Raw genomic sequence first — 25,722 nt, 5'->3', positions numbered from 1 at the left:
TACTTGAGTTGTCACCACTGATTACCAAAATGGCATGCATCCAAATAGTTCTGAAGATCAAAAGATAATCTGTGTGGTTTTTTTTTTTTTTAAAGTTCTATGAACAATACAGGGTGGTACACAGAAAATATGGAAGTGAACCTGATCACACATATCATAATTTCTATTAAACAGGTTAAATATACACCCACATCTGAGTGTTTTACTGAGATGAATGAAAGAGCTTTAGACTTTGTTTTACTGAGATGAATGAAAGAGCATTCATCTTGAGAATTTTTCATTGACTTAGCATAGTGTTTTCACCCAAATAATAACCTGCCACTATATTCCAAGTCAAATGTATCACAAAGAAGCAAAGGACTACCATGGACTTATCCAATGGAGAGAGTTACATTCCAGTTGCTCAGACTGCAATTGTGGGAAATTGATCATTGCTAAAAAAGCATTCCCACCCTTACCTCAAGGTTCATGCTCACAGTACTAATGGCCACTTTTATTTCTCCATCAGACAGTTCCTTTAGATCTTTCAACATTGTCTGTTCAATACTTAAACCTGTGGATGACAGGAAAAAAAAGAAACCACTATGTTATAATTGAGGGGTTTTTTTTTTTTGTAATATCAAGGGATTGTTTTAAGAATTTACTCTGTAAATTTCATTCTTTTCCCCTGAAATGTCACTTCTATCCACAACACACACACACACACACACACACACACACACTAAGGCAATAATCACATCACGTCTGCATCAGTTAGGATCCCAATAGGAAAAATGCACCTCTTTTGCTGCAAAAGAAGATGTGTTAATGGCAGGACACTTACAGAGATGTGGGCTGGATGAGAAAGTAAATAAAAGATGATGAGGCATCCAGAGGCTAGCAAAGGGACCCAGAAAGAAAACAGAGATCTGGAACTGGAGAAGACTGGCTGCAGAAACTTCCACCAAAGCAGGAAGAAGGCAGGGAAGATCCACTACACTCTCACTCTTCTCCTTGCCCCCATCCCTACCTGTTCCTAACTCTTTCCATTGGTCACACCCAACCAGAAGCCAGTGTTGCAGGAGCACATAAGATTAAATACTTAGGGGTCCACCTTGGAGCCCCAGAGCAGACAAAGGCAGGGAATGGACAGGTGGAGGTGGACAAATGAAGAAAAATTAGCATCACAATGCAAACTAGTTAAATAATACCAAACAAAGCCAAAACTGGCTTTCAGGCTGCATTTAGGTAAGCCCCCATGTTTTCTAGTATAATTTCATTCAAAATGCACTTTATAAATGTGGCTCATAAGACTATTTTAATTAAGTTGCTTACCCTCATAATAGGCTCTGATAATAGGAGTTATTAAATTCCCTAATTAATGGGAGTAATAATTCAGAATGGCTAAATTATCCAGAACTGCATAGTTGTAGTCAGTTGACCAATGGAACTCAATGAAATCTATCACAGTAAAGCCGCAAAGGATCTGGCTTGACATTTAATTCTCATGCTACATTATTACGTCTGATTAGGTCTACTCTCTTGGGAGGAAGATCTACAATAAAGCCTAGTAAAGCACTGCATCCTTCCCAGATGTATGTTAAGGCTTCAGAGACCACTGCTAGCGCTACCCACTTAGAACGCTCTGTCAATCACAGCAGCATAGGGGAGCAGACAGTTACTAAATATGTTTCTTTGACTCAAAGATTGAAAAGCCACAATCTTTTACAATGCAGCATAAAATGATTTATTGAAGACATTGTGACATTAAAAGTTTGGTGTCATTGTGAATATGAATGACAAAACGCATTCCCTTGTGCAGCATACACATATGTACACGCACATCTATGCATAGGTAACAGAAGGTGCAATGGACACTGCGAAGGCCCCACCCCATTTCCTCAAACTTTCCCATCCCAGTGCACCCAGCATGATGCTCCACCACCAGCACCTGCCTCTCTTTTCCTGAGGGCTTTCCTTGGCCACCAGAGCCTACGCTGGAGAATTAAGGCCCTCTGGGATTGAGTAGCCCACTCTTCCAGTGGTCTGCTAGTAAATGTTTAACAGCCAGTAACAAATCCTGATTTGTAGTGTTTGTCGATTTCAGGGATCTAAATACTCCTACTATGGCTGATCTTAAGCCACCAATCCAACATCACCCAACTCCCAAAATTCCTGAACATTTAACCATCAGCTCCTGGAGCCCAGATGAGCATACCACTGCATCCCTCTTTCTCGTGGTGTCTGGTGGGATTAAGCTCTGGTTTCCCATGGAGCCAACCTGCTTCCATTCCCCTATCGGTGTTCACTGGAACCACCTCCCACATAAACCACTTTGCCCCAGGCTCTGCCCCTCCTGCCCCTGGGGACGGGGTTCCTGAACTAAGAGAGAAAGTTATGTAATTTAGTGTTTACATCTTAAAGACATATAGGCTGGGTTTAGGTCTGGCCTGGCCACCTGCCGGCTGCGTGTGTTTGATGTTGGGAAAGCAATGAAGGCTTTCTGCACTTCCGTGTCCTCCCTCATCTGGAGACTGGGACAACAAAGCACTGACTCTTGGGGTTGTCATGAGGATTCAGCAAGATCATCCTTACCAGTCTACTCCATCAAAACCTGTATAAAGCAGGTATCCAGTGAATTACAGCCATTTATTATTATAAAATAGTTGATCCAGGAAATTCACTGTCCTGACAAAGCCTAGACACTGACAACAGTTTCATCAACGTAGCCATCTTCTCGCTCATCTCCTTCTCAAACTAATTGATTTATGAAATCCCATTGTGCTTGATATTGCTCTTCCCATCTTCTCAAAAATAGAATCCCGTCAGCACAAGAACTGCATGCAATGATGCACCTGAGACGTGCACTAGACACGTGAATCAACCACACATCTAGGCATGAAGGCCTCAGAGTAGAGGCCACAGTACAAGCTGTCTGTTTCCAGGGGAGCCAACATTATGTGCCTGAAAACCCTCTACCAGCACAAGCAATAGGAAGAAAGTGAAACACATTCAAATGTACCTTCTCAGTCAGGCGTGGTGGCTCACACCTGTAATCCCAGCACTTTGGGAGGCCGAGGCAGGTGGATGACTTGAGGCCAGGAGTTCGAGACCAGCCTGGCCAACATGGTCAAACCCTGCCTCTACTAAAAATGCCAAAAATTAGCTGACTGTGGTGGCGCATGCCTGTAATCCCAGCTACTTGGGAGACTGAGGCATGAGAATTGCTTGAACCTGAGAGGTGGAGGTTGCAGTGAGCCAAGATCATGCTACTGCACTCCTGCCTGGGGGATAGAGCGAGACTCTGTATAAAAAAACAAAGAAACAAATATACTGTCTCAGGGCTGATAACACTCCACGCCACAAACCATCCCTACTCGTGAGGGACGAGAGAGCTGGGAACAGAGTCACTCACCCTGAGCACTGAACTGGGTCTCCTGTAGGACGTTGATGATGTCCTCTCTTGGAGGTAAGTTAGGAAATTTTTCTTCCAGGACAGAAAGAATTTCCTCCTGCTTCTCTGAGATCTTCTCTGATTCCATGGTCATCCACTTGAAAAGAATGCTACCTGAAAGGTATGAATAAAAATGCTCTTAAAGCTTTCCAGTCAAGCCAGAACAGGGGCCAGGAAAATCAGTGTTTCCCGGCCTCTCAATCTAAGCTTTCCATTCCTGTCTCTCACCTGGACCAGGGTTCTCCACATGTAACATTCAAGAGCCAATTTTTAGAAAACAATTGAACCATCATCCAGCTTCATTACTCTCCAAGTGCTGCTCTCTACAACTTAACCGACCCTAGCATACTCTATGGTACAGAATTCACAGATAAAGGAAAAAAATGTGCAGCTTCCCCCAACCCCACACAAACACACAAAAAGATACACATTGGTCTTAAGTGATTTCAAAAAGGAAGTTAGTGGTAAACTATTTAAAAGTCTAATCAGCCTTATTTCCTTTAAGGAACCACAGAGACTGCTGTTTCCACTCATTATATTATTAATTTTACATAGAAACTTCTTCCTTTTCACACTACATGAATGTATAATCCCACTGTCAATAGCTGAGGACTCTGACAAGGTGGTTAACCTGACGTCCATTTCTGATCTCCCAAGCATCACACACAGTTTTAAAGTCATTTACAATTATCTAATTATAAGGACTCACATGCTGGGTCTAAATCACAGGTTTAAATTACAAAGTAATTTTCCAGTATGAAGGACCTTGCACAAACTCCTGTGACTTCTGTGGATAATCTCATTTTGAAACGGAGGAGTTAGCACCCCATATGTACTCTTACTCTTCCCCGCATTCCAAGCCCAGATTAACACAGAGTCGCCATGGGAGAGAGAAGTTTCGCTTAATGATGAATGATTAAACTCTCTAAAAATCCCCAAATCTCTTGACTAATCAAGGTACTACCATCTCTGTTTCAGTGTAGCCTTAACACCAGTCATCGGGGAGGGAAAATGGAAAATAAATAAAAGAGGAAAGAAGGTAAAAGGAGAAATAAAGTATCCAGTGAGGGAAAACTATGGTACCCAATCCAAACACAGGGCCTGAGACCTACAGAACCTAGAGATGAGGTCTATGTTTACCATCAAACATGCTGGAAAGTCCCAAGCAAGTCATCTGGCCTCTATTTCCAGTTTCCCATTTTTAAAACAGGAATAGTACTGCTTTCCCAGCTCATAGTGTTATACTAAGCATCAATGAATGTAAATATCATAAAGAAAAGTAAATATTGCTAAATATATTTAAAGCATGTCTTCCATTCATTCCCTCACAAACAATTACTGAGTGCCTTTTATGGGCCAGGCACTGTGCTCGATGCTAACAATTCAAGACTAAAGATAACCTTGCCTCTTGAAGCTCACAGGAGATTACAGGTTACAAATAAGTAAGCACAGACATTTTCAATAGCAGAGAATAAGAAACATTATGGGTGAAATACATAGTACTCTGAATTTAGGCCAGAATTTAGGGTTCAGAGGAGTCTTCCTAGAGACAGTTAACCTGAGCTGAGTTTGAAGGATATCTAGGGACTCCAGGCAAAGGCAAGAGGGAGGTCATGATCCAGAAAGAGCCTGTGCAAAGGCACTGAGGTCGGAGGGAATTGGGCCAGTTCAAGGAATAGAAAGCAATTAATTACAGGTAGATAGTACGATTTTAGCAAGGGAAATGTTGAAAAATCAGGTTGGAGAGAGAGGCGAGGCCAGACAAACTTAAAGGCAGCTTGTAAGGCCCTTCAATGTAAGGACCATTTTTATATTTTATATTTTAAGAGGGATGAGGAATCTTTAAACAGTTTTAAGTAGGGAAAGTAACATGCTCACATTTATGTTTTATAAGAATCACTCTAGCTATCACGTAGAGAAAAATTTTGATAAGGAATATGGGGAGGATCAGTAAGGAGGCTGTTTTGGGTAAGAACGAAGGAAAGAACAGTCAGCACACAGAACTAAACAGATTCCATTTTAACAGTCATTTGAAGGTTGAGGGCAGCCAGCTGGATTTTGTGTATACCCTGTGGTCTGTCAATCTCTGACATAAAACTCACACTATAAAGATTATTTTTCCGGCTGGGTGCAGTGGCTCACGCCTGTAATCCCAGCACTTTGGGAGGCTTAGGTGGGTGGATCATCTGAGGTCAGGAGTTTAAGACCAGCCTGGCCAACATGGCGAAACCCCGTCTCTACTAAAAATACAAAAAATTAGCTGGGCATGGTGGCGGGCGCCTGTAATTCCAGCTACTCAGGAGGCTGAGGCAGGAGAATTGCTTGAATCTGGGAGGCAGAGGTTGCAGTGAGCTGAGATCGCGCCACTTCACTCCAGCCTGGGAGAGAGAATGAGACTCTGTCTCAAAAAATAAAAATATAAATAAATAAATAAATAAATTCCCCTCTTTATTAAGGCAATGGTAAAAATGAATTTCAGAAAAGATCTTCATCTGCCTCTCACTCTGATAGACTGTTTGTACTAAGAACAAGGATAAAAGCTAGATCAAGTTTTTAAAAATCTGTGAAAGTATCACAGAGTTACCCAAGTAACTATCTTGGAAACTCAGGTCCTGGAGAGAGGGTAAGTACAGAGAAGTGAGCCCAACATTTGGTGTTGCTTTTCCTCTTGGGGTATTTGCTAATTTCATAAGTGATAAAATAAACCACTGGGCTGGAAAAGTTTGCAAATCTAACAGAAGTTTAACAGCCTATGGAGACAAAAACTAAAGTTTAGGGCCCTCTGCAGAAAAGGAGTCTCAGCTAAGTAACCCAGTTTTGAGATGGGACCCCTAGAGAGTTACATCCTAGGACAAGGGTTGGAAAACTACAGTCTGGAGATAAAATCTGGCTAATTGCCTATTTCTATAAATAAAGTTTTATTGGAACACAGCCACATTCATTAATTTGCTTATTGTTTATAGATACTTTTGTACTATATTGACAGAGTTGAGTAGTTTCAACAGAGACTGCAGGCCCATAAAGCCTAAAATATTTACTATCTGGACCTATACCAACCCCTGCCCAGGGAGAAGGGTGAAGCAAAAATTGGTCAGTCTTCCTGAGGATCGAAATCCTGATTTGAATTGGCTTAAGCAGAGAATAGTTTTTTTATCTGCCACTCTTCTGTCTTGGGGGTGCAAAAGTAAAACCTCTCAAGAGCAAAAGAATTTTGTCATCTCTAGTCTCATCATCTGTACACTTTTCATATACAATATTCAGCCATCCATAACAAATTGCCAATCATAAAGGAAATAGAAGAAATGACTGGAAACTCTAGAAGAATAAACTCATGAGGAAAAGAATAGAAACAGAATCAGAGGGGATTTAAAAAATAGCGGAAGAATTACAATAGAGAGTTAGAATCTGTAAGTAAAATAATCAAATGAAAACGTAAAATTGTCAATTTAATAACTTAATTGAGAACTCAAATGTGTTTACAGCAGATTAGATGCATGGGGGGAAAGATTTAGTGAATTAGAAAATAGGTCAGAAGAAAATAACCATACTGAAGCACAGAGAGAAAAAGTGATGAAAAATACAGAGATGAGCTTAAGAGAGATGGAGAAATGGAGCAAAGTCTAACAGATAGGCAGTAGTTCCCCCTTGGAGAGGAGAGAATGAAGCTGAAGCAATATTTGAAAAGGCAATTGGTATACTCATTTTTCAAAATTAATGAAAGACATTACTCAAACATTAAAGAAAAGCTATGGGTTGGGCGCGGTGGCTCACACCTGTAATCCCAACACTTTGGAGGCCAAGGTAGGTGGATCATTTGACGTCCGGAGTTTGAGACCAGCCTGACCAACATGGTGAAACTCTGTCTCTACTAAAAACACAACAACTAGCCAGGCATGATGGTGGGTGCCTGCAATCCCAACTACTCTGGAGGCTGACAACAATGACTTGAACCTGGGAGGCAGAAGTTGCAGTGAGCTGAGATTGTACCACTGCACTCCAGCCTGAGTGATACAACGAGACTCAGTCTCAAAAAAAAAAAAAAAAAAAAAAAGAAAAAGAAAAGCTATGAGCCCAAATCAGGATAAAGATGAAGACAAACACCTCTAGGTGCCTGATAGTAAAACTGCTAAAAAAAAATTACAGAGAGGAAAAAAAAAAAGAAAAAGTAAACCAATCAGAGAAAAAGGGCATTAAAAGTATGACTGACTTCTCAATTAAAATGATGAAAGTCTAAAGACAATGGAATTCTATCTTCAAAGGGCTAATATAAAATAATTGTCCATCTAGAATTCCATACTGAGCGAAAACAATTTTTTTTTTTTTTTTTTTGAGACAGAGTCTTGCTCTGTCACCCAGGCTGCAGCACAGTGGCACAATCTCGGCTCACTGCAAGCTCCTCCTCCTGGGTTCACGCCATTCTCCTGTCTCAGCCTCCTGAGTAGCTGGGACTACAGGCGCCCGCCACCGCGCCCGGCTAATTTTTTATAGTTTTAGTAGAGATGGGGTTTCACCATGTTAGCCAGTATGGTCTCGATCTCCTGACCTCATGATCCGCCCGCCTCGGCCTCCCAAAGTGCTGGGATTAGAGGCGTGAGCCACCGGGCCCGGCCAACAAATTCTAAAAAAAGGCAAAATAAAGGCATTTCAGAAAGAAATGAAAAAAGCTGAAAGCATGTGTCACAAGATCTACACCAAAAGAAACAGTAAAGGCAGAAGAAAATTATCCCATAAGGAAGCAAAGAAATGCAGGAAGAAAAGGAAAACATTGGACAATGTAAACATGTGGGTAAGAAAAAATTCAACATTCACTGTATAAAACAATTATAGTAATATTTTAAAGAGTTTAAAATTATAGTAATATTTTAAAGTTTAAAATATTATATATGGATGATTAAAATACATCTTAATAGTAACAAACTGAGGAGGGGCTAAGTAGAGGGAAGGTGTTTTAGGTTCTCAGATTGTCAGGGAAATGATAAAACTATCAATTTATATGATATTTTAACTGTATGTTGTAATTGCTATTGTAACCACTAAAAGAATATAAAAAACACTTTTTTAGCATATAGCAGTAAAGAAATGAGAGGAAAAGAAGAAAATGTGTGACAAGTAGGAAACAAACAGCAAAATAATAAATTTAAACTCAGATGTAACAGCAATTACATTAAACACAGAGACAAAGCACTGCGATTAAAAGATAAATAGTATCAAACCGAATTTGAGAAACCAAAATGATAATATACTGTTTACCAGAGCACACCTTAAATATAATCAATGGAAGGTTGAAAGTAAAAAGATAGAAAAATATAAACATGCGAACACCAATGACAAGAGAAAGTTGGTGTAATATACTAATATCAAACAAAACGGACTACAAAACAAGAAGAATTGAGATTAAGATAAATATTTCTACATTAATAAAGGGTCAGTCCTCCAGAAGATACATCAATTCTAAATTTGTATGCACTAATAGCATAGCTTCTAAATATATAAAGCAAAAACTGAAAAAACTAGATGAAATGAGATAAATACACAGTCACAGCAGAAAATTTTAACACAGCTCTCGCAGCAACTCTAAGAACCAGCAGGAAGAAGTATGCAAAAATATAGAACATTTGACCACCATGAGTAACAAACTTGACCTAATTAACATACATTAAATTGTTATCAATAGTGGTGGACTATACTTTCTTTTCTAGTAAAAATGAAACATTTACCAAAATTGACCATCTGTTGAAGCAGAGTTCAAATTCTAATAGATTTCAAAAGGTGGCCACGATAGAGTTATAGTCTGTGGCTACTTGAAAAATAGTCTAAAAACAATAACAAAATAAAAACAATGCACTTCTAAATAACTCATGGTAAAAGAAGAAATCACAATGTAAACCAGAATACATAATACTGTCAACTAACTGAGAATGAAAATATGATATTTTAAATCGTGAGATTCAACTCAAGTTGTGCTCTAACGAAATTTTATACCCTTAAAAGCATAAGTGTTAAAAGAAACACACATTAAATTCACCTAAAAAAGGTAGAGGGACAAATACAATAAACACAAGACAAAAACTTAAAGATGAAGGAAACAAACACATATGGAAGAAATCAATAAAACAAAACTTTGATTTCTGGAAAAATCTAATATAAGTAGTTTTGAAAACAACTCAAGAAAAAAGAGACAGGAGAGAAAGAAGACAATGTTTACCAATATTAATAATGAAATCGTGACGTAACTACAGATTCTATTGACATTAAAAGATACTAACAACTTAATTTTAATAAGTTTTAAATTTTAGAAGACACGGACACTACTGGGAAAATTCAACTTGCCAAAACTGGCAGAAAAAGAAATAAAAAATTGGAATAGTTTTATATTTATTTAAAAATGAATCCATAGTTAAGTCTATAATTCCAAATATTTAAGAAATGTTAATTTTACACAAATTATTCCAAAGAATAGAAAATGAGAGATTTCCCAAAAGTCTAAAGACAATGCAATTATATCTTCATTTTATGAATTTTATGAATCTAGCAAAACCTTAATACCAATACCTGATAGGACATTACAAGAAGGAACAGAGGCAAGTCTCTGTCATAAACATAGATGCAAAAAAACTTTTAAAAAAATTAGTCCCAAGTCAAATTCAACAATTCATAATAGGCTATTGCATAGCCACCAAGTAGTTCTCTCCCAAGAATCAAAGGACAAATTAACATTCAAAAAGCAATCACTTATAATTGACCATATTAATAAAGAGGAAAAATCCTATGATCACCTAGATAGATAGATATCAAGTAGTAAAACTATTTTAGAAAATCCAAAAGTTAATCATTAAGTGAAATCAGTCAAGTAGAAATAGAAGACAACTTCCTTATTTGATGAATGGCATTTATAAAAACCAAATACAGAAAGCAGACATCACAGTTAATTGTGGAACACTTCAAATCAGTAATGAGACCAAGGTGCCGGGTTTTTTATTTTATTTTATTTTATATTTTATTTTATTTATTTATTTTTTAAGATGGAGTCGTGCTTGGTCGCCCAGGCTAGAGTGCAGTAGCTGCAATCTCGGCTCACTGCAACTTCCGCCTCCCAGGTTCAAGTGATTCTCCTGCCTTAGCCTCCTGAGTAGCTAGGATTACAGGCGTGCGCCATCACACCTGGCTAATTTTTGTATTTTTAGAAGAGACAGGGTTTCACCATGTTGGCCAGTCTGGTCTCGAACCCCTGACCTCAGGTGATCTGCCCACCTCAGCCTCCCAAAGTACTGGGATTACAGGCGTGAGCCACCACGCCTGGCCCCAAGATGCCTATTATCGATATTCGTATTCAACACTGCACTGTGAATCCTAATCAGAGGGCAATAAGGCAAGCAAAAGTAGTAAAAAGTATAAAGGAAAATAAAGAATAAACACTGTCTTTCCTCATAGATGATACAATTATGTGTGTAAAAAAAGCTCAAAGAATCTACAAATGGGCTCTGGATAGTAAATTTAGCAAGTTTGCTGCATTAAGATCAATAATACAAAATTACCTGTATTTCCATAAATAATCACAAATAATTAAAAATCAAAAATTTAGAAATACAATAGAATCAAAATATTAAATACTTAATGTGCCCTGGCTTACAGTCAAACCAAGAATCCAATTTCTTTGATTTGGGGATCTTATTTTTTAAAGACATAAAATGGAAAGGCAATATTAAGAAATTAATCTAACAGATACTACATTAAACAGAGACCTACAGAATAATTTAGTGAAACCAGACATCTGACATTGGCTTACAGTTAAATTTGACTGGACTATTACAAAGGAGATGATACACTGATAAAAGTATGAAAACTAACTCAGAAAAATGCTACTGATACTCTGAGTTATTTTTACTGCATAAGAATGGCTACAGCCCAACTTTATCCCAGGAACGCATCTATGGCAAATTTTTCTACCTTACATTAGAAACCCATTTAATTACAAACTTATTTTTCTGTATTATGACTCACAGCAGCCAGAGACACCTCTCAGCCAATTCAAATCTATTTTTGTAGTGAGCATTGACCTAACTTACAGCAAATTTTGCAGAATGAAAGAAATACTGAAATCCATAACGACATACCCCAAAGTGTCCCAGCTATTCATAGGCAGGGTAGAGGGAAGGAGCGATTAACAGCAAGCAACAGAGAAAGCAATTATGAGGAAATAGTAACAAACACTTCATTCTATTAGAAAAGAAAGCAACCACAATATTCTTTGCTCAAAAGAATGGAGAAGTGAAGGACCTCTTGCCAAAAGCAATTGCAGTACATTAATATTAAACACGATCTAATGAAGTCAGAAATTGTTTGGGGAAAACGTTCAACACAGTAAAGGCAAATTCTGCATGATAAATTCTTAGCAGAAAAAAAGGAACTTAAATCTTTTTTTCTTTTACCTACGATTGATGTTTTTCATATTGAAACGAAAGATTACAGAATGAATAGCAGAGAGGAAGTGGAGGGGGGGACAATAGAAGGAAGGAGAAAAAAGAAATACATCTTGTTTACGTTTTTGTCTGGAGAGGTATAAAAAGAAGCCTATTAACTGCCTACTATTCCCATAAATTTAAAATGTCTGATTTAAGAATAAAGATTATCTTTGTGTGGCCGGGTGCGGTGGCTCAAGCTTGTAATCCCAGCACTTTGGGAGGCCGAGACGGGCGGATCACGAGGTCAGGAGATCGAGACCATCCTGGCTAACACGGTGAAACCGCGTCTCTAATAAAAAAAAAAAATACAAAAAACTAGCTGGGCGAGGTGGCGGGCGCCTGTAGTCCCAGCTACTCGGGAGGCTGAGGCAGGAGAATGGCGTAAACCCGGGAGGCGGAGCTTGCAGTGAGCTGAGATCCGGCCACTATGCTCCAGCCTGGGGGACAGAGCGAGACTCCGTCTCAAAAAAAAAAAAAAAAAAAAAAAAAAAAAAAAAAAAAAAAAGATTATCTTTGTGTGACAGAAGAAATAGTGAACACTCTGAGGTTGAGGAATCATTTTGGTTTTATAACTAGCAGAAACAATCACTTCTTCCCCCTTCCCCCAATATCTTCTTCCTAAGCGAAACAGCCCTCCCTCTTCCTAAGTAAAACAGGCAATGTAATTCCCTCAGGATTTTGTAACCATTTCAGGAGAGAGATGATTCACTCTTTGGGCAAGAGAGAGAGAGACAAAAAAAAAATTTTGGCTCTCTTCCTTTCCTATTTGACCTCCTTAAAAGGATCTTTTTGAAGCTGTTAATCCAGGCTACTAAAATAGGAAGCAACTATTCTTTATTAAAGGTCAAATGAAACTACCAGTAGGAAGGAGAGAGTTTGTTTAAATTTTAAAAACCTGGGATATTAGTTTTTCACTTAGTCCTAGGCTAAGAACAATTGCTCTTCTTTCTCTCTTTGCCTTGTGGCTCCTGTCAAGGCCTTACACAATTGAAAGTGAAAGGCCATTTAGGTAAAGTATGGTTTTGATCTAAGCATGCCTGGTAATTAGTGGCTGAAATCTCATTGCCAGCTGGTTCCCAGAAACACACACGCACACAAATACAAATGTGCACGCACACAATCCCCAATGTGATGATTCAGCAATTTAATGGATCTTGAATTTGGCAGTAGTCCTCTAGCACACATCTCAGGGGGAAATAAAAGAATACAGGTTGAGGAATCTGGCGGGTCTGTAACTGTTCGCTTTTGGCACAAACCCCGGGCATAACTAAGTACCAGCTTCAGCCACCATGACTGTATGATGTGGCTTTATGGAACGTTCATGCCTTGGAAAATGAACACAAAAAGATCTTAGAATCAGATAGGGGCAGAGAGAAGCCCAAGAACAGGAGAAGGAGAAAAGGGAGAAGAGAAAGAAAGCAAAGAAACAAAGAAGAACCCCAGCAAAAATACGTGGGCAAGGAAAGGGGGAAGCTAAAAGATGTTGTTTCCAAAACTCAGGGCCATTTATGATCTCATCTTTATGAGTATGTTCCCTTCTTACACAAATAATTAGAAAGTAATGCTACATAAGTACGTGCCTTTCCAAATGAAAGTGGATGCTAATGATTTGTTTCCTGAAATTTCTGAGTTTGGGGATATATCCTATCAAAAGGCAACAGCAAGACCTAGCTATTGTAAGATTAATTAATAATTTTGAAAAGTGGAAATTATTTCTATTTTGTTAAATCCCCCACAGAGCCTGAACACATTTTGGTCATAGATGAGTCACCTGTTGACATTTATCCATGACTGTCCTGCTAGGGCCCAAAAGACAGAGTGACGGGGGACATTATTAGAAAAACACAAGCACGTTATTTCTATGCTGGCAACATGACACACACCTCTAACTAGTATACAAATGATCTTTTTAACAAAATCCAAAATAATCAAGTTCTGCCTCAATGTTTGAATAAAATAATATATACCATAATGCAAACATTGATATGTAGCTACAGCTGTGAGTATAAGACTAAAAAGATTCAAACACGATTGAATTTAAATATGTATTTTTCAGATTTAGAGAAAAACGTCAGCATGTGTAGAAAAGAAATTTGTAGCAGAAAATAAGGTTGCTAGACTAAAGGTAAAGCTGATTAAAAAATAAAGTTATCGGCCAGGCTCCGTGGCTCACGCCTGTAATCTCAGCACTTTGGGAGGCCGAGGCAGTGGATCACAAGGTCAAGAGATGGAGACTAACCTGGCCAACATGGCGAAACCCCATCTCTACTAAAAATACAAAATTGGCCAGGCCTGGTGGTGCACACTTGTAGTCCCAGCTACTCGGGAGGCTGAGGCAGGAGAATGGCTTGAACCCAGGAGGCAGAGGTTGCAGTGAGCCAAGATCATGCCATTGCACTCCGGCCTGGCAAGAATGAGACTCCGTCTCAAATAGTAATAATAATAATAATAATAATAATAAAGTTATTAAAGCAATCCCCATACACTGATTGAGGAGGAGGAAGTATCTGACATGCGATGCACAATTCCTGTATATGCCCCCATTGCATGTGGAAAAGGATAGAGCAGGGGTATATCTATGTTATTATCAGGTGTCTTTTCAAGACTGACACACACAAAAAAATTTCGACTTAGTTGTATCTTTTTAAAATGAGAAACTAGTATACGTGCTTATTTCAGTAAAAATATGATTATAATTAATCATATTTTAATTTTTTCATTGGCTCCAGGAAGCTCATATCCAGTTTTCAAACCAAATACTATTTTTACTCCTCCAAATTTATAATTGTATCTGAACCTATTCCTTTCTGTACTTGTTTTTATTTTTCCTGATCTTGGCCTTTTTTTTCTCTTTTATCAGATTGCTTGCATTTTTGTAAGCCTCCTCAAATATTTTATGGAAGAAGGAAGGGCAAAAATAATAAAATAGATAAACGCATACATGTAGATACTCCATTTAATACAAAGGTAGAGACCTAAAAACAATGAGTAATATATACTGTATGATTCCATTTATATATCACACAAATACAGGCAGAGGCTGGACACGGTGGCTCATGCTTGTAATCCTGACACTTTGGGGGGGCTGAGGCAGGTGGATCACTTGAGGCCAGGAGTTCAAGACCAGCCTGACCAATATGGCGAAACCCCCTCTCTACTAAAAACACAAAAATCAGCAGGGCATGGTGGCAGATGCCTGTAATCCCAGCTACTGGGAGGCTGAGGCAGGAGAACCGCTTGAACCTGGAAGGTGGAGGTTGCAGTGAGCTGAGATTGCGCCATTGCACTCCAGCCTGGGTAACAAGAGTGAAACTCTGTCTCAAAAAAAACAAAAAACAAACAAAAAAATACAGCCAGAACGCATCTGGACTGCTACGGGGTACACACAAGGATGTTAAAACTATAAAGAAAAGCAAAGAAGAGTGTACCACAAAAATGAGAATACTGGTTAACGCTAGTTAGAGAAGGAGTGAGCAGTGGTGGGAAGGAGCACCAAAAGGTCTTTCTCTTTACCTAGATAATTGTTAAAAGGGTGTTCACTTTGTGACAATTCCTTGAACTGTTTAAACGTCCTTTTACACACATGTTTTGCATTCTTTTTGGTACAAAGTGTTATACTCCACAAAAGGGCTAAAATAACATTTATTTATTTACTTATTTATTTATATAACCGAATAGTGAAAATAAAAATAAATGTTTGCAAAACACTAGGATTTCTTAAAGTTTAAATAAGGGTTTTTTTTTTAAACTACAAGGAACAATGTTCAAATTCTACACATTAAAAATGTTAGAAGGATGGACTGAAGTGGGATGGAAATTAAAGTATTATAGCATTAGCTAAATCAATACAGTTATAAAAACAGACAACACATAAACGATGTTACAAAATTCCTTTCATGACAGTGTTTATTGAGAGCCTACTATGTGTCAGGTACTCTTCTAGGTACCAGAGACACAACAGTGAAGCAGTGCACACAACACATAAGGTCTCTTTTTTTATGAAGTTCCATCCTGGAGTGAGGAAGCAAGAGGGAAGAGGAGGCTCCTGATAGTTAGAAAGAGAGATGACAAGGTTGGGCGCGCTGGCTCACGCCTGTAATCCCAGCACTTCGGGAGACTGAGGTGGGCAGATCACGAGGTCAGGGGATCGAGACCATCTGGCTAATGTGGTGAAACTCCATCTCCACTAAAAATACAAAAAATTAGTTGGGCGTGGTGGTGGGCACCTATAGTCCCAGCTACTCGGAGGCTGAGGCAGGAGAATGCTGTGAACCTGGGAGGCAGAGTTTGCAGCGAGCAGAGATCACAGCACTGCACTCCAGCCTGGGGGACAGAGCGACACTCCTTCTCAAAAAAAAAAAAAAACGAAAGAAAAGAAAAGAAAAGAGAGAGAGAGAGAGAGAAAGGAAGGAAGGAAGGAAGGAAGGGAAGAAAGAGAGAGATGACAAGATATTATAGATAAAAACAAGCATTCCAGAAGGAAGGAACGGCTTATGTAAATCCTCAAGAGTGGAAAGAGTTTGGCATATTTGAAAAGCTAAAAGGCTATTTGCCTGGAACACAGTGGGAAAAGGGCGAAATATTATCAGGTGATGTGAGAGTAGGCAGAGGAGAGACGATGTGGTGGTCTGTAAGGGTAGAGGTAGGATGCTTGGATTTTGAGTGTGATAGGTTTGAAGAAGGAGGTTGAAACGACCTGACTTAGAGTTTACAAGTAGTCATTCTGACTACTTTATGGGCCATAGGTTTTATCAAGGAGATAGGGCAACAGTCAGGCCGCTATGGCAGTAGTCAAAGAGAGGCAAAATGGAGGCTTGAACTGGGTCTCTAGCAGTGATCATGGAAAATGTAGACAGACTCATGTTATGTTCTAGACACAGAACAGCAGGGTCAGCAGGACTTGCTGATTGATCAATGTGGAGCAGAAGGCAAAGGAAAGAATCATGTATAACTCCTAGATTATGGCTTGAGCAATCAGGTGGTTTACTGAAATGAAGAAATTGGAATAAAAGCAGGTTTGGACGTATAAGAAACTAAAAGGTTCTACTGCGGCCATGTTAAGGATGTGGTGCTAATTAGACAAGTATGTGAAGATGTCACATGGGCATTGGCTATAAATCTGGAATTCTAAAAAGAGGTTACAGTTGGAGATACAGGCATTCATCAGCCTGTGTATAATATTTAATGTCTTGGAACTAAACAAAGTCACCTAAAGATAGCATATAGGAAAAAGGACAAGTTTTAGGCACCCAACACTTAGAAGTTGAGCAGAGGAAAAGGAGCTAACAAGCAAGAAGAAAGAAGAGTAGGCCCAACCTTTTGCATATTAAGGAACACACTGAAAGTGATCTTTTTTTTTTTTTTTTTTTTTTTTTTTTTTCCAGCACAGTGGGCTAAGAGGCATACATAGGGCCTTCTCCAAGAACCAAGGGAATCAATATCTTGGCCCACCTGAAATCCATTTACATCACACCAGCATGCCCAAGCATGATGCGTTCCAGGATACGGCCATGGGAATGAAAAGCAAAGTACAATCAAATTGATGAAGTACTTAGCTCATAGTAAATTTAGAGTTTTTTGGTACAACGTTTATAATAATATATTGTCCATTGAGGTCTAATTATGATGCTTTTAAAGACTCTTTCAAGTCTCAGCCATAAATATCTAGTCTCACGTCATCTGGAAACAGACATTTTTCTAAAATTCCTTATGGCAAAGACATGCATAAAATATCGGCATTCTTTCAAGACCTAGAACAATACACAAAAATATGTTCTAGGCCGGTTCAGGCCTGTAATCCCAGCACTTTGGGAGGCTGAGGCGGGCAGATCACCTGAGGTCAGGAGTTGGAGACCAGCCTGGCTAACACGGCAAAACCCAGTCTTTGCTAAAAATACAAAAATTAGCCGGGCTTTGTGGCAGGTGCCTGTAATCCCAGCTACTCAGGAGACTGATGCAGGAGAATCACTGGAACCCAGGAGGCAGAGGTTGCAGTGAGCTGAGATTGAGCCATTGCACTCCAACCTAGGCAATAAGAGCAAGACTTCCTCTCAAAAAAATAAAATAAAATAAAATAAAATAAAATAAAATAAAATAAAATAAAAAGATTGCCCTAGGTGGCTGGCAAGATGATCAAATAGGAACAGCTCCGGTCTGCAGCTCCCAGAGAGATCAATGCAGAAGGGGAGTGATTTCCGTATTTCCAACTGAGGTACCTGGCTCATCTCATCGGGACTGGTTAGACAGTGGGTGCAGTCCATGGAGGGTAAGCAGAAGCAGGGTGGGGCGTCACCTCGCCCAGGAGGCACAAGGGGTTGGGGAACTCCCTCCCCTAGCCAAGGGAAGCTGTGAGGGACCCTACCGTGAGAAATGGTGCATTCCAGCGCAGATACTATGCTTTTCTCACAGTCTTTGCAACCCGCAGACCAGGAGATTCCCTCGGATGCCTATACTACCAGGGCCCTGGGTTTCAAGTGCAAAACTGGGTGGCCATTTGGGCAGACACCGAGCTAGCTGAAGTTTTTTTTTTTTTTTCATACCCCAGTGGTGCCTGGAACACCAGCGATACAGAACCGTTCACTCCCCTGGAAAGGGGGCTGAAGCCAGGGAGCCAAGTGGTCTAGCTCAGTGGATCCCACCCCCATGGAGCCCAGCAAGCTAAGATCCACTGGCTTGAAATTCTCGCTGCCAGCATGGCAGTCTGAAGTCGACCTGGGATGCTTGAGTCCGCAGTTACCGAGGCTTGAGTAGGTGGTTTTCCCCTCATAGTGTAAACAAAGCCTCCGGGAAGTTCGGACTGGGCAGAGCCCAGCACAGCGCTGCAAAGCCACTGTGGCCACACTGCCTCTCTAGATTCCTCCTCTCTGCACGGGACATCTCTCAAAGAAAGGCAGCAGTTACAGTCAGGGGCTTATAGATATAATTCCCATCTCCCTGGGACAGAGCACTTGGGGGATGGGGTGGTTGTAGGTGCAGCTTCAGCAGACTTAAACATTCCTGCCTGCTGGCTCTGAAGAGGGCAGCGGATCTCCCAGCACAGTGCTCGAGCTCTGCTAAGGGACAGACTGCTTCCTCAAGTGGGTCCCTTACCCCCATACCTCCTGACTGGGATCAATAGACACCTCATACAGGAAAGCTCTGGCTGGCATCTGGTAGGTGCCCCTCTGGGATGAAGCTTCCAGAGGAAGGAACAGGCAGCAATCTTTGCTGTTCTGCAGCCTCTGCTGGTGATACCCAAGCAAACAGACTCTGGAGTGAACCTCCAGCAAACTCCAGCAGACCTGCAGCAGAGGGGCTTGACCGGTGGAAGGAAAACTAACAAAGAGAAAGGAACAGCATCAACATTAACAAAAAGGACGTCCACACAAAAACCCCATCCGAAGATCACCAACATCAAACACCAAAGGTAGACAAACCCACAAAGATGAGGAATAAACAGCAAAAAAAGGCTGAAAATTCAAAAAATCAGAACACCTCTTCTGCTCCAAAGTATCACAACTCCTAGCCAGCAAGTGAACAAAATTGGATGGAGAATGAATTTGATGAAGTGACAGAAGTAGGCTTCAGAAGGTGGGTAATAACAAATTCCTCCAAGCTAAAGAAGCATGTTCTAACCCAATGTAAGGAAGCTAAGAACCTTGAAAAAAGGTTAGAGGAATTGCTAACTGGAATAACCAGTTTAGAGAAGAATATAAATGACCTGATAGAGTTGAAAAACACGACACGAGAACTTCATAAAGCATACACAAGTATCAATAGCTGAATCGATCAAGCGGAAGAAAGGATATCAGAGACTGAAGATCAATTTAATGAAATAAAGCATGAAGACAAGATAAGAGAAAACAATGAAAAGGAATGAACAAAGCCTCCAAGAAATATGGGACTAAGTGAAAAGACCAAACCTACGTTTGATTGGTGTGCCTGAAAGTGATGGTGAGAATGGAACCAAGCTGGAAAACACTCTTTAGGATATTATCCAGTAGAATTTCTCCAACCTAGCAAGATAGGCCAACATTCAAATTCAGGAAATACAGAGAACACCACAAAGATACTCCTTGAGAAGAGCAACCCCAAGACACATAATTGTCAGATTCACCAAGGTTGAAATGAAGGAAAAAATGTTAAGGGCAGCTAGAGAAAAAGGTAAGGGTTACCCACAAAGGGAAGCCCATCAGACTAACAGTGTATCTCTCTGTGGAAACCCTACAAGCCAGAAGACAGCGGGGTCCAATGTTCAACGTTCTTAAAGAAAGAATTTTCAACCAAGAATTTCATATCCAGCCAAACTAAGCTTCATAAGCAAAGGAGAAATAAAATCCTTTACAGACAAGCAAATGCTGAGAGATTTTGTCACCACCAGGCCTGTCTTACAAGAGATCCCAAAGGAAGCACTAAATATGGAAACGAACAACCAGTATCATCCGCTGCAAAAACATACCACATTGTAAAGACCATGTATACTATGAAGAAACTGCGTCAACTAACAGACAAAATAACCAGCTAGCATCATAATGACAGGATCAAATTCACACATAACAATATTAACCTTAAATGTAAATGGGCTAAATGCCCCAATTAAAAGACACAGACTGGCAAATTGGATACAGTCAAGATCTATTGCTGTGCTGTATTCAGGAGACACATCTCACATGCAACAACATACATAGGCTCAAAATAAAGGGATGGAGGATTATTTACCAAGCAAATGGAAAGAAAAAAAAAAAAAACAGGGGTTGCAGTCCTAGTCTCTGATAAAACAGACTTCAAACCAACAAAGATCAAACAAGACAAAGACGGGCATTACATAATAGTAAAGGGACCAATGCAACAAGAAGAGCTAACTATCTTAAATATATATGCACCCAATAAAGAAGTACCCAGATTCATAAAGCAAGTTCTTGGAGACCTACAAAGAGACTTGGACTCCCACACATTAATAGTAGAAGACTTTAACACCTCACTGTCAATATTAGACAGATCAATGAAACAGAAGGTTAACAAGGATATCCAGGACATGAACTCAGCTCTGCAACAAGCAGACCTAATAGACATCTACAGAACTCTCCACCCCAAACCAATAGAATGTACATTCTTCTCAGCATCACATTGTACTTATTCTAAAATTGACCACATAATTGGAAGTAAAACATTCCTCAGCAAATGCAAAAGAATGGAAATCAGAAAAAACAGTCTTTCAGACCACAGTCCAATCAAATAGAACTCAGGATTAAGAAACCCACTCAAAACTGCACAACTACGTGGAAACTGAACAACCTGTTCCTGAATAACTACTGGGTAAATAACGAAATTAAGGCAGAAATAAATAATTTCTTTGAAACCAATGAGAACAAAGACACAATGTACCAGAATCTCTGGGACACAGCTAAAGCAGTGTTTAGAGGAAAATTTATAGCACTAAATGCCCACAGGAGAAAGTGGGAAATATCTAAAATCAACACCCTCACATCACACTTAAAAGAACTAGAGAAGCAAAAGCAAACAAATTCAAAAGTTTGCAGAAGACAAGAAATAACTAAGATCTGAGCAGAACGGAAGGAGACAGAGACATGAAAAACCCTTCAAAAAAAATCAATGAATCCAGGAGCTGGTTTTTAGAAAAGATTAACAAAATAGATAGACTGCTAGCCAGATTAATAAAGAAGAAAAGAAAGAAGAATCAAACAGACACAATAAAAAATGATAAAGGGGATATCACCACTGATCCTGCAGAAATACAAACTACCATCAGAGAATACTAGAAACACCTCTACGCAAATAAATGAGAAAATCTGGACGAAATGGATAAATTCCTGGACACATACACCTTCCCAAGACTAAACTAGGAAGAAGTCGAATCCCTGAATAGACTAATAACAAGTTCTGAAATTTAGGCAGTAATAAATAGCCTATCAACCACAAAAAAGTCAGGACCAGATGGATTCACAGCTGAATTCTAGCAGAGGTACAAAGACGAGCTGGTACCATTCCTTCTGAAACGATTCCAAACAATAGAAAAAGAGAGATTCCTCCCTAACTCATTTTATGAGGCCAGCATCATCCTGATACCAAAACCTGGCAGAGACACAACAGAAAAAGAAAATTTCAGGCCAATATCACTGAAGAACAACGATGAGAAAATCCTCAATAAAATACTAGCAAACCAAATCCAGCAGCACATCAAAAAGCTTATCCACCACAATCAAGTTGGCTTCATCCCTGGGATGCAAAGCTGGTTCAACATACACAAATCAATAAACGTAATCCGTCACATAAACAGAACCAATGACAAAAACCACATGATTATCTCAATAAATGCAGAAAAGGCCTTTGATAAAATTCAACACCCCTTCATGCTAAAAACACTCAATAAACTAGGTATTGCTGGAATGTATCTCAAAATAATAAGAGCAATTTATGACAAACCCATAGCCAATATCATACTGAATGGCCAAAAGCTGGAATCATTCCCTTTGAAACTTGGCACAAGACAAGGATGCCCACTCTCACCACTCCTATTCAACATGGTATTTGAAGTTCTGGCCAGGGCAATCAGGCAAGAGAAAGAAATAAAGGGTATTCAAAAAGAAGAGAGGAAGTCAAATTGTCTCTGTTTGCAGATAGCATGATTGTATATTTAGAAAACTGCAACACCTCAGCCCAAAATCTCCTTAAGCTGATAAACAACTTCAGTAAAGTCTCCGGAAACAAAGTCAATCTGCAAAAATCATAAGCATTCCTATACACCAATAATAGACAAACAGAGAGCCAAATCATGAGTGAATTCCCATTCACAACTGCTACAAAGAGAATAAAATAGCTAGGAATCCAACTTACAAGGGATGTAAAGGACCTCTTCAAGGAGAACTACAAACCACTGCTCAATGAAACAAAAGAGGACACAAGCAAATGGAAAAACATTCCATGCTCATGGATAGGAAGAATCAATATTGTGAAAATGGCCATACTGCCCAAAGTAATTTATAGATTCAATGCTATCCCCATTGAATCTGCTATCTCCATTGAATCCCCATCTGTGAAGAAAGCTACCACTGACTTTCCTCACAGAATTAGAAAAAAACTACTTTAAATTTCATATGGAGGCCAGGCGCAGTGGCTCAAGCCTGTAATCCCAGCACTTTGGGAGGCCAAGGGGGGCGGATCACGAGGTCAGGAGATCAAGACCATCCTGGCTAACACAGTGAAACCCCGTCTCTACTGAAAAATACAAAAAACTAGCCAGGCGAGGTGGCGGGCGCCTGTAGTTCCAGCTACTCGGGAGGCTGAGGCAGGAGAATGGCGTGAACCCAGGAGGCGGAGCTTGTAGTGAGCTGAGATCCGGCCACTGCATTCCAGCCTGGGCGACAGAGCGAGACTCCGTCTCAAAAAATAAAAAAATAAAAAAATAGAAAATAATAAATAATAAATAAATAAATACATAAATAAATTTCATATGGAACTAAAAAAGAACGTGTACAGCCAAGACAATCCTAAGTAAAAAGAACAAAGCTGGAGGCATCATGCTACCTGGCTTCAAACTATAGTACAAGGTACAGTAACCAAAACAGCATGGTACTGGTACCAAAACAGATATTTAGACCAATGGAACAGAAGAGAAGCCTCAGAAATAATGCCACACATCTACAACCATCTGATTTTTGACAAACCTGACAAAAACAAGCAATGGGGAAAGGATTCCCTGTTTAATAAATGGTGTTGGGAAAACTGGCTAGCCATATACAGAAAACTGAAACTGGACCGCTTCCTTACACCTTACAAAAATTAACTCAAGATGGATTAAAGACTTAAACATAAGACCTAAAACCATAATAACCCTAGAAGAAAACCTAGGCAATATCATTTAGGACATAGACATGGGCAAAGACTTTATGACTAAAAAACCAAAAGCAACCGGGTGCAGTGACTCACACCTATAATCCCAGCACTTTGGGAGGCCGAGGCGGGTGGATCACAAGGTCAGGAGATCGAGACCTTCCTGGCTAACATGGTGAAACCCCGTCTCTACTAAAAATACAAAAAATTAGCCGGGCGTGGTGGTGGGCGCCTGTAGTCCCAGCTACTTGGGAGGCTGAGGCGGAAGAATGGCGTGAACCCGGGAGGCAGAGCTTGCAATGAACCGAAATTGTACCACTGCACTCCAGCCTGGGCGACGGAGAGAGAGTCCATCTCAAAAAAAAAAAAAAAAAAAAAAAAAAAAATCAAAAGCAATGGCAACAAAAGCCAAAATTGACAAATGGGATCTAATTAAACTAAAGAGTTTCTGTACAGCAAAAGAAACTATCATAAGATTGAACAGGCAACCTACAGAATGGGAGAAAATTTTTGCAATCTATCCACCTGACAAAGGCCTAATATCCAGAATCTATAAGGAACTTAAACAAATTTACAAGAATAAAACAACCCCAACAAAAGCTGGGCAAAGGATATGAACAGACACTTCTCAAAAGAAGACATTTATGTGGCCAACAAACATATGGAAAAAAAGCTCATCATCACTGGTCATTAGAGAAATGCAAATCAAAACCACAATAAGATATGATCTCATGCCAGTTAGAATGGCAGTCATTAAAAAGTCAGGGAAAAACAGATGCTGGAGGGGATATGGAGAAATAGAAACACTTTTACACTGTTGGTGGGAATGTAAATTAGTTCCAGCATTGTGGAAGACAGTGTGGTGATTCCTCAAAGACCTAGAACAAGAAATATCATTTGACCTACCAATCCCATTACTGGATATATACCCAAAGGATTATAAATCATTCTACTACAAAGACACATGCACACAGATGCTTATTGCAGCACTATTCACAAAGACTTGGAACCAACCCAAATGCCCATCAATGATAGACTGGATAAAGAAAATGTGGCACATATACACTATGGAATACTATGCAGCCAAAAAAAATAAAGGGTGAGCTCACGTCCTTTGCAGGAACACGGATGAAGCTGGAAACCATCATTATCAGGAAACTAACACGGGAACAGAAAACCAAACACCGCATGTTCTCACTCATAAGTAGGAGTTGAACAATGAGAACACATGGACACAAGGCAGGGAACATCACTCACTGGGGCCTGTCAGGGGTAGGGACACTAGGGGAGGGAGAGCATTAAGAGAAATACCTAGTATAGGTGATGGGTTGATGGGTGCAGCAAACTACCATGGCATGTATCATGTATATACCTATGTAACAAACCTGCATGTTCTGCACATGTATCCCAGAACTTAAAGTATAATTAAAAAAAAAAAGTTCTAAAAATGTGCGTCAAATTAATGATTATTTACAGCACCCCAAAATCCAAAGTAACATGGTAGCTGCTTATAAACAGAACCCTTTCAAAAGAGAACTGCTCATATTATGAAAATTAAAAACGCTAAAGTTATTTATAGGAACAGAGAAAACAAGTCCTTTTAGGTTCGATGTTACTACATAACTGGAAAATATAAATTCTAAGTTTGAATTCAGTGATGACAGCAAAATTTTTTTTTAATTATTATACTTTAAGTTCTAGGGTACATGTGCACAACGTGCAGGTTTGTTACATATGTATACATGGGCCATGTTGGTGTGCTGCACCCATTAACTCGTCATTTACATTAGGTATATCTCCTAATGCTATCCCTCTTCCTACCCCCTCCCCACAATAGGACCCGGTGTGTGATGTTCCGCTTCCTGTGTCCAAGTGATCTCATTGTTCAATTCCCACCTATGAGTGAGAACATGCAGTATTTGGTTTTCTGTTCTTGCGATAGTTTGCTGAGAATGATGGTTTCCAGCTGCATCCATGGATGACAGCAAAATTTGACTT

The 25,722-nt window shown here is 39.6% G+C and overlaps 1 protein-coding gene across 12 annotated transcripts in view; it reads right to left on the bottom strand.

The window, feature by feature from the left end:
• Window positions 1–25,722, bottom strand: part of LOC105498705 (prune homolog 2 with BCH domain) — a 290,345-nt gene that overhangs the window by 201,425 nt on the left and 63,198 nt on the right. For all 12 annotated transcript variants that reach the window (XM_071077641.1, XM_071077643.1, XM_071077642.1 and 9 more), the window contains exons 5-6: window positions 3,395–3,547; window positions 459–553 (exon numbers count right to left, since the gene is read on the bottom strand). In XM_071077641.1, the coding sequence (XP_070933742.1) occupies window positions 459–553; window positions 3,395–3,547 (248 nt within the window). The remainder of the gene's footprint in view (window positions 1–458; window positions 554–3,394; window positions 3,548–25,722) is intronic.

This window comes from Macaca nemestrina, chromosome 14 (assembly GCF_043159975.1).
Source record: "Macaca nemestrina isolate mMacNem1 chromosome 14, mMacNem.hap1, whole genome shotgun sequence".
NCBI lineage: Eukaryota > Metazoa > Chordata > Mammalia > Primates > Cercopithecidae > Macaca > Macaca nemestrina.
The sequence above is the reverse complement of the archived record's forward strand: the minus strand, read 5'-3'. Positions and strand labels throughout refer to the sequence as shown.